This window comes from Nanorana parkeri, unplaced genomic scaffold (genome assembly GCF_000935625.1).
Source record: "Nanorana parkeri isolate BGI_ZX_2015 unplaced genomic scaffold, ASM93562v1 scaffold502, whole genome shotgun sequence".
Taxonomy (NCBI): Eukaryota; Metazoa; Chordata; class Amphibia; order Anura; family Dicroglossidae; genus Nanorana; species Nanorana parkeri.
The window spans coordinates 745,034-754,772 of NW_017306770.1; the positions used below are offsets into that span (position 1 = coordinate 745,034).

Here is a 9,739-nt window from a genome sequence, read left to right on the forward strand (position 1 = left end):
CTATTCTGGACACCTCTGAATCCTAATAATTAAGCTAAAGTGAGAGGCTTAAGCAGTGTAGCTAAACAACTGGACAAGCAACTGCACAAGTAAAAAAAATGTTCACAAGCAAGACTGCAGAGTTAAAGACTGAAAATGATAACTCAATAAGTCCAGCCAGGACTGTTTTTGTAATAAATTAGGCTAATTACATTTTAACATAAGATAGTGCATTTTCCTTAAACACTGCATCAGCTTGGTGTTTAGCGGATATAGTTTTTTGGGTATTTGGCTGGTTCCCTATTAGCAGCATGCACTTGAAAACATATTTGACTTCATTACCAAGGTTATATATGTGGGATATTTAACTTCAAAATAATATTACATTGGGGTATTTTTTAACTTAGCTGTGGTAGATTATACTCAAGCTCATTTTTGCTGTGGAACTATATAGCATATTTTTGTATTAAGGCAACAGTATAGTGGTGAAAAAAAAACCCAACAATCATCATATACATGTCATCTAATAAAATAGAAATGTTACTCACCAATTCCAGTTTAGACCAGCAGGGTAAGAAACTTCAGTGTCCACCTATACCAGCGTGTATGCAACCAAGAGCTTTTTTGAAATCACCATTTAAAAGCAATGCACTTTCCATACAGCAGGATTCTGCATTTGTTATGGTAAAGTTTTAATTTGACATAACAACAAGATATTTGTAACAAGTATTGGGATGATGCAACCATTGGAATGGTTTGATTTTTTTTCCCTTTTCTTTTTTTTTTAACTTGGTTTATTTACCAACAGATCTGCATTGTCTTTTTTTTTTTCTTTCTTTTTTTTTTTTGGACCATTCCATTTATTTCCTTAACATACTAAAGTTGCAAAGATTTATATGCAAAGCAAAAATACAATGTTATTAAAACCCATACGTAAAATACGTACACAAAATAAAGTGAACAGAAAGGCTACTACATAGTAAAGCCTATGCATAACATAACACTATGTATTAATATATATATATATAACAACTGAGATTTCTGTTTAATATTTATCTAGACTTCTCAAAACATTCACAGATTTTAAAGCAAATTGTGTTATCAGGAATATTTTCAACTTGCACTTGTCAAGTTTTTTTTTTTTTTTTAAATTACAAATTAAACCAAAATTGTACACCCAGCAAAAGTGTGCTAATAAATGTTGCATATGTGTATTATATTGCATTAAGCAACCATTAACTGAAATGTGACAACGGAAGTCTTTCAAGTCTTAGATGAGCTTTATAAACCAAGCGTCCACTATATATGTTCACACAGACATGCGGAAAACGTCCTATGGAAAAGCGCATTAGGTGATCTCAACATCAGATGTAACGTTTACAAGCCGAGTTTTAGGTGAGCTCATTTATCTTCTCCAAGATCGAGATTCATTGTCCTCTTCCTCTTCATCATCATCCTGCAGTAAAGAGTCATCCACAACAGAGTCTTCCTGAAACTGGGGAAGCAATGGAAATTATGAACAAATGTAAGCAACATTCCCTTTAATTCATCTGCGTTACAGTGAAGACATATCTTTCCTATTTAGAATTAAAACCACTGCTTTTCTTTGCCAGCAGAGTCTCTTTAGGGAGATTTCTCCTCAGTTCCTGTCCTGTAGACAGTGTAAATTCAAAATCTTCCCGATGCAAATGAATCACAGCAAGCCCTCCTGCTTGATTCCACCTTATCACACTGGGGCAGCTCCACAAGGCAGGGAACCTTAACATATATAGAATGACAAAAAAGGAGAGCGCCCACTCCATCTGTAGGATCGTTTAATAAATTGCTTTTAAAAAATGGTAATGTACTCACAAGAGAAAAGTGACAAGCGTGGCAGGGTTAACGTGTTTCTGGGGCACGTCCTCAAGGGGTTCTGAGGAAGGGGGTGCCCCAGAAACATGTTAAACCTGCCACTCGCTGCTGGAAGACTTTGGTCGTGAGCTGACTTGGCTGTGCTGTGGCTTCTGATGGGCGATAGCCTCCTGTGAGGGGAACCATTGAATACACTTGTTACTTTTCTCTTGTGAGTACACTACCATTTAATTAAAAGCAAATTATTAAACGACTGTCTCTTAGACAGTTGTCATGGGAAGAAGTGTCTCCATTGAAAGTTTCTCCCCCTATTCTTGTTCTGGTGGCAACTCAAAATTGTACATTAACCTTTACTTTTATTCCCAGTGATATTGGTGATCAGGACAATGAGAGAGAATCTCCCTAATGGGGACATAGAGCAATAAAAACCTGAGAGTGGTTCTAATTCACACACCACAATCTAAAAAAAACCAAAACAAAAAAAATCCTTGAAGTGCACATCCTCTTTCCTCCATAGAAACATGTGCACAGTCATGCGTTTTCCAAAAAAATGTCTGCATGCTAAAATAGGGGCTTCTGACATTACAATGGCCCATTACAAGGCTTGATCACAAGTTATGCTGAACCTGCAAATATTAAGTCATGCACGAATACCAAGCAAAATAATAATTTTTTTATACAATTTCTTTTTATCATTCTGGATTAAAACCCATATTAATGTTTCTGATACATTGCAAAGTGTGTGTGTGTGTGTGTGTGTGTGTGTGTGTGTGTGTGTGTGTGTGGGGGGGGGGGGGGGGAGCCCTCGTCTCGCTGGGTGTGGTGGGGGGGGGAGACAGCTTCACGTTCGTCTGGTGTAAATACTTTCACATCAAGAAAATAAAGATGTTTAAAACTTAGATCTTTATTTCACGTAAGATAATAAAATGAATGTCAGTCCCCTGCAGCACCTTTCATTGGCTCTAGAAGTGTTTACTTCTAGGAAAAAGCCAATAGCCTGCAGAGGTAAACAAAACTCTGGGAGTAAACGTAATATGGCAGTCTGTTTACAGCTCAATGATGCTGATGTAAGCCTGGCATCAGTGTCAAAGAGTTAAAGTAGAATGATCCAATTAGAACATATAGCAAATATTTGTATTTATTATAATATAGCGTACAGATTCCCCACAGAATGGGTTAGAATCTGGACTAGAGCCAGGTCAGCTAAAATAATGCCTGAGGGTCCAGTGGTGAGCGACAATGAGACTTAGGAGTTCCATATAGGGGTCTGGACACACTGCCTCATGACCTGAGAAGGCCGAGTCAAAATGAGAAGTAAAGGGGGGGAAAAAAAAGTATACAAAGATCATTTGTGGCTATAGGAAACACTAGATTTAAGTGCTAGAAGCAGTAAAAGACAAGTGTGTGCAGCACAGAAGTTAGATGTTAGGCAGCCTACAAAGAGAAATTGACAAAGCTTTACTACTGTACTGGAGCTGGAAGGCAAAGTTGCAGAATATAGGCTTAACCTAAGGCAAAATCACAAGCAAGCAAACCAGAAAATGAGAGGCACCATTAAACATCATGGAGTCTGGACATATGAATTTGGAGCGCATTGCAAATGAATGACTGCAATGTAAACGTGTCCTAAAAGAGTGGCCCCACCGCAACGTCTCATTGCCCTCTAACATGATGAAAGGAAAAATAGGATTTTGTACTCACCGTAAAATCCTTTTCTCTCCGTTCATTGAAGGACACAGGCAACAGATCGTAGATCCTGAATGGTAGGGTAATATCGCCACCTGCAGGAGAAGGACGCTAGGCACAAAACTAAAGACCAATTACAGCCTAGGGGCGGCCCCTGCCGGTGGCCAAACCCCCCACCTGCTGACAAGTCTCCAGTTTAGTAACAAGCAGTTAGGAGTGTACACCCCATAAAGAGGGCGGGGCCTGTGTCCTTCAATGAACGGAGAGAAAAGGATTTTACGGTGAGTACAAAATCCTATTTTCTCTCCCGTTCATTGAAGGACACAGGCAACAGATCGTAGATCCTGAATGGTAGGGACATCACCAAGCAGTAACACACTGAGGGATGGGCAACAATAAAACACCCAGCTGGACAGAACAGAAAATCCAACAGCCTGTTATAAGAAACCATGCATATATATCAGTACCTTGATCAGTAATTATATACTGTATGCACTCAAACACAGGTAAAGCTAAAATCTATAACTTACTTCTTCCTCCTCTTGCTCTGCATCTTCCACCTCTGTGATGCAGGCATTAGGTAAAGGTTTATGCCACCCTAACTTTAAGTCCTGCCCTTTGAAATGTGCTCCATGGACTGCAGCCTGAAATAAATAATATATATGAAAGTTTAACTAAAGAAGATTATAAAATAGGTACAAACAAAATAAATACATGCATCACTTGAGTCCCCAGACCTTTTTCTCCCTAAACCCTCCAGAGACCTTTTCTTTTTTTTAGTTTCTGTGAGGATTTGTTTCCACAAGCTATATCTTAGATATATTTTGTTAGGGGAAAAAAAGGCATTTTCCTGTAATTTCCAGGTAATTTGGGTACACCCATATACTCCACAAAGTCCACTGATTAAAATGATATCACATTAGTGTGATTTTTATGCAAGATAGGGGAATGGTAACGCTCAAAGAGAATGTATACATTTTACTCTAGGAGAGCTTTTATCCCCTCATGCAAAGAAAACATTTTTTTTTTAAATTGTTTTTATATTAAAAGATAAGATTAAGTCAAATTAGCACAGTTAGCAAAAAACAAAAAAAAAAAATTATATAAAACTTTACTCTATACTTCACAATTTTTTTTATTACACTTTTTTTCCCCCCTCATTGGAGGGTCTGGATCTGGTCAATGGAGACTTCTGGTAGTGATCTACTGATACAGCACTTTTGATGACTTTTTGGCTGTGGCCGTCTACATTTCCTACTGCTTTTCTCTAGAAAACACTGGCAAAGGCACAGGCTATACCAACCCTCAAAAGTCACATCTGGTCACCGTTCATCAGGCGGATCTTGTGGTAGATAAGAATGTCCAATGCTCTTTTCACAGTGAACTAGAACTGTGGCCAGGATATGGATATTTAAATGTTTAACTGTATCCTCAAAGTTTGCAGCTGAAAGTAATTTCAGTAATTTTAACAGTTCAGTTCATTGTGCATTACCTTCCCATCAGTGAAATGCAAGTGCAGTGAGGGTTTGCTTAGAGGTAATTTAATACTTTTTAAAAGTGTCAATATTTCAAAGTCTATAGCCTGGTCAGTTTGCTCACTTCAATCCAGAAGGGGACACTACGTACCTGCATTGCCTTCTCATTTTCTGTGCAAATACTCCTAGGCACAACACAAGTCTAAAGCAGTGAACATACTTTTAAGAGGGGAAAGCAAGGAATTACTGTATCAGTGTATTACTCCTCAACTGTCCAGCCACTAGGCTGGAGCAGGAGACATTACTAAAGAAGAAAAACCTTAGCAGCTGTCTTAAAGCGGACCTTTGCCCATATCTTTAAAATAACAAACACACCTTTAGAAATGTTTAGTAATGACAATCTACAAACACATACTTCTAGATAATTGCCGGCTTTGTATTCTTTGCATACCCTGTTTCTCTTTTCTTCCCGTCTCCTGACAGCAGCCATGTTTACTAGGGGCAGATTACTAGCTCTCCTTTTACTTCCTTGATTTCTGGCACATGTGTCTAGACATGTGACCATGCACATCATCTCAAGGGAGAAAAATGCCTTTCCCCGATATCTCGTGATGAGATTCCCCAGCAATGCTCTGGTGATAAGGCAATCCCAGTGTGCATTGCTTTGGCAAACTGAACTCATTTTGCACTTTCAAAGCAGGAAGTGAATGCTCTGCAAGTGTAAGTATTTCACAATCACAGCTTTTTACACCTGACATGTCTAGGTTATTATTATTCATCATACATAGAGGAATGCATTGGTAGAATTTGATTTTGAGTGTAAAGGTCTGCTTTAACTGTGCAAATGAAAGATGAGTAAGGTAAGACATGCAGTATTTACAGGCATATCACTGACATTTTCTTTTTAGTGTGGAACTCCTCTTTAGAATTCTTGTAGCAAAGCGGGTGCAGACATTAGCAAAAGTGGCCTTATTTAAAAAACCTTCACGAATACTGAGAGTGGTTGTAGCCAGCCTAGAACAGAAGTGTGTTACTGAAAGTATGAAGGTAATAAAATGAAAGAAAATCACTGGGCAGCACAGTGGCTCAGCGGTTAACATTCCTGTTTTGCAGCATTAGGGTTCTGTTTGAATCCCAGCCAGGACAATATATCTGCATGTAGTTTGCATGTTTTCCCTGTACTCCAGTTTCCTCCCACACTCCACAAAGACATGCTAGAAGGTTAATTGGCCCTGGAATGTGTATATACATACATCCTTAGATTGCAAGCTCCTTGAGGACAGGGACGGATGTGAATGAATACTATGTAAATTGTATGTAAAGCATTGTGCACACTGACAACACTATATAAACAGCTGTAATAATAAAGAAACCAGAAGCCACCACAAATAGAACTAGTAAGCTACAATACATTACTTTATACATTTTAAATATCTACATTTAGGGTCTACTTGCTATTACAACAGGGTACACTACATGAAAATGTTGAAAAACTGGCTTAAAACAATGCTTAAATTATATTACTTATTTTTTAGTAACATTACAATGGATATCAAAATGGATTAACCCCTTCATGACCAAGGCCCTTTTTTCAATTTTTTGCACACGTTATAATCCGCATTTTAGGCCTGAAAATTACTGAAAACCCCCAAACATTACATATTTTCTGAAAGCCAATACCCTGTAGAATAAATTGCTGGCAGTTGCAAATTTTTATGTTGCACGGTATTAGCGCAGCTCCTTATCAAACCCCAAAATTTAGTGACAAATGCACTTAAATGCCCCAATACCCATTTTTTTAAAATCAAATATAAAAGATGAGGTTACAAGGAGTAAATAGATACCCAGCCCAGGTTAAAAATTGTGTGCGTCCGTGAAACTGCAACAAAATTCAGTACTCCAAAAAGTCCATACGATGTTTAAAAGCCCCTACAGGTCATCAGTTTAGAGATACGTGTAAATATTGACCATAGAATTACTGCTCTACTGCGGTGTGCGCTGCGTTACCCAACATGTGTAGTGTGATCATTGTTTTCATACGTAGGCGCACCCGATGAGTGTTTACATGAAGACACGCATGATCGCGGGGGCCTTTAAATTTGTATTACTATTTTTACATTTATTTGACATTAATAATGTTAAAAACTTTTTTTTTTTTTTAACTTTAATTGTTATCACATAGGGGGGCAGTACTCTTTAAGGTAATACTGGGTGACCAAAAGACCCCTAGTATCATCTTTACACTTGAAATAAGCTATTGAAGTGCAGATCTCACTTCAGGAGCCCAGCGATGACAGCTATGGGACCAGAAGTGATGTAATCTGCATCGCTCCCGGTCCCATAGTACGGATGTTCACTGATCTCTTCCCCAGCCCCCGACACCAGAGAAGCTGGTCCCAGGCCCATAGGAGGGGCAGCAGAGCCCAGGAAACACGGCAGGGGTGTCGGGGGGGGGTTTGTTTACCAGCCCATAGAAGTGATGTGGCAGCAGTTGAGCCGCCAGAATCGCTTCTACTGTAGAGCTAACAAACGTAAACACGGGAGTCTGTTTAAACGGGCCAGATGCCAGTGAAGTACACTGTACGTCACTGGTCATGAAGGGGTTAATACATCTATAACTCTAATTTAATGAATTACCTGTAGCATACATACACCTCAACTTTACAAAAATTCTAGTTCCTGTAACATGAAAAGGTAGTTTATAATTTACTCTGTTATTTCACCAAATTCCTGCTGGAAACCTCTCAAAGGGTCTGAATGCTACTGCGACAACAATGCCCAATTAATCAAAACTGATTTCATCAATAAGTAAACTCCATACTCAGGACGAAAAGTATTTGCAATGCTTATTGTGACAGGAACAGGAAAGGAATTATCGTCAGGAACCTCAAGTAGCAGGAAAGACATAACCTTTGAAGCACAGCCTTAGTAATTGAAAATGGAAAAGATCTAGTATTAAAATACTGGAGTCCTGCCTGGTGCCAGCTGCACAAAGTGGCTGCTTTGGAAATTGTATGCTCAAATTAAAGTAACATGAAGCAGCATAAATCAGAGTTAGCAGCATGCCCAAATAACTGGCAGAGTCACACAAGATTTATAGTACAATACTCAAGTACAGAATAATGTGAAGTGTAGAAACAATTACATGTTCAATGACATCTGAACATGAATTGTGTGATATTGAAGTCCTCGGGTATAAATTTTAAATCTGAACATATAAATTTATGATATCTTTCAAGCATTCAAAACTCATTACCATGCAGCATGAGTCTTCTGTTCATGGTCTAATCATAATGTCATGCAAGTCAAATTTGTAAAAAAAAGTATTTTTAGGTGACATTTAGGATCAGAAACAATTTTTTAATCTTTCAAAAGGAAAAAGAATGCTTAATACAATAAATGCCTGAATCTCTAAACTGGCAACAAAGGTGCTGGGAAAGTGAAATGACGGTCACAAAATAAGTGATCAAAACACAAACAAGGTCATGGCACTTTTTTGGACAAATGCTTACTTTCTGTGTTGAACGTTCGTTTAGAGGACTTGCAATGTTTTTGTTTTTCTGTGCAAGGGAAACAAATATGCACAGACATATATATATATATACCTATATTATGTGACATAAGGAAAGGGGAAATCATCGAGGGGTTATATATTTCCCCTCACTTTCTATCATATGTACAAGACTAGCGGAACCCAGACCAGGTTTTCGGGGAGACTTTGGTCTGGGTAATCCAGTCCGGGTTTTTGTTTTGGTCTCATCTGGATTGTTTAATTGATTATCCAGGTGAGATAAAAGGGGAAGGCAGGAGAAAGATGCTGCTCTGGCCTGGGACTCAGACAGCATTCTGAGAGAGCTACAAGTGGAATATGTTTTGTGAGGTGGCTGTGGGAAGCTCACCACTTGGTAGAGAGGAAACCTGTCTGTTTAGTTAGAGCCTGGAAGGCAAGTGTTTATTTTCTGTTTGTTTTTATTGCAACCTTTTAAATAAAAACTGACTGCAAGTCAGATTGGAAAAGAGCTTTGCTACCTGGACTGCCTTTTTCCCAGGGAAGGTGATCCCCATTTGAGCTAGAACCCCACAATTATATGTATCTATATAGATATATATACAAATCTCATTTAACCATAAAAAGTGTATTATAAACAATAGGCAGGTATAACTAACGTGAACAAGTGCAGTTAGGTAGTTAGCATTATAACAATAAGTCCATGTAAGGGAATGTGGAGTATAGACCCAAGTGCGATTTTCACAGGCTTGGGGGAATGAGGGTCACCAAGGGGAAGCAACAGTGGGTAGCAGATATGGGCACTGGGCCACTTAGAGGTCTTTTATTTAACCATGCATTGTCAGACCCTAACCATTCAAGACTATATAAGTGTTTGTGTAAACACAATTCTGCTCCGTCAAACCGTGCAATGATCAAGTCCTTGACACTTTCAAACTAGGTAGCCCTAATCCAATGGATTGCCATTAAAAACCATTGTTACGCAGCTCCCAAATTTGCTAGGCGCTTGTTTAACACTGGTGAAACCAGCATCTCTTAATTTTTTTCCAGTCATGGCACCCTTTATGCAAAATCTTGAGGCACCCCAGTCTAAAATGTAAAAACGTCGGCCCCTTCAAAACACATACCAGACCCTTATCCGAGATCGGGTTCTGGCATTGATTTTAAGGGGGACACTACGCAAAAGCACAAAAAAAGTGGGGTTCCCCTATGCATATCAGTTTCCTCTTCACATTAGGCA

At 38.7% G+C, this 9,739-nt stretch overlaps 1 protein-coding gene across 2 annotated transcripts in view; it reads right to left on the reverse strand.

The window, feature by feature from the left end:
* Positions 1 to 1,112: 1,112 nt before the first annotated feature.
* RBM26 (RNA binding motif protein 26) overlaps positions 1,113 to 9,739 on the reverse strand; it is a 64,095-nt gene continuing 55,468 nt past the window's right edge. For both annotated transcript variants that reach the window (XM_018561136.1, XM_018561135.1), the window contains 2 exons: positions 4,047 to 4,160; positions 1,113 to 1,474 (listed from right to left, as the gene is read on the reverse strand). In XM_018561136.1, coding sequence (XP_018416638.1) covers positions 1,385 to 1,474; positions 4,047 to 4,160 — 204 coding nt within the window. In that variant the 3' untranslated portion in view covers positions 1,113 to 1,384. The remainder of the gene's footprint in view (positions 1,475 to 4,046; positions 4,161 to 9,739) is intronic.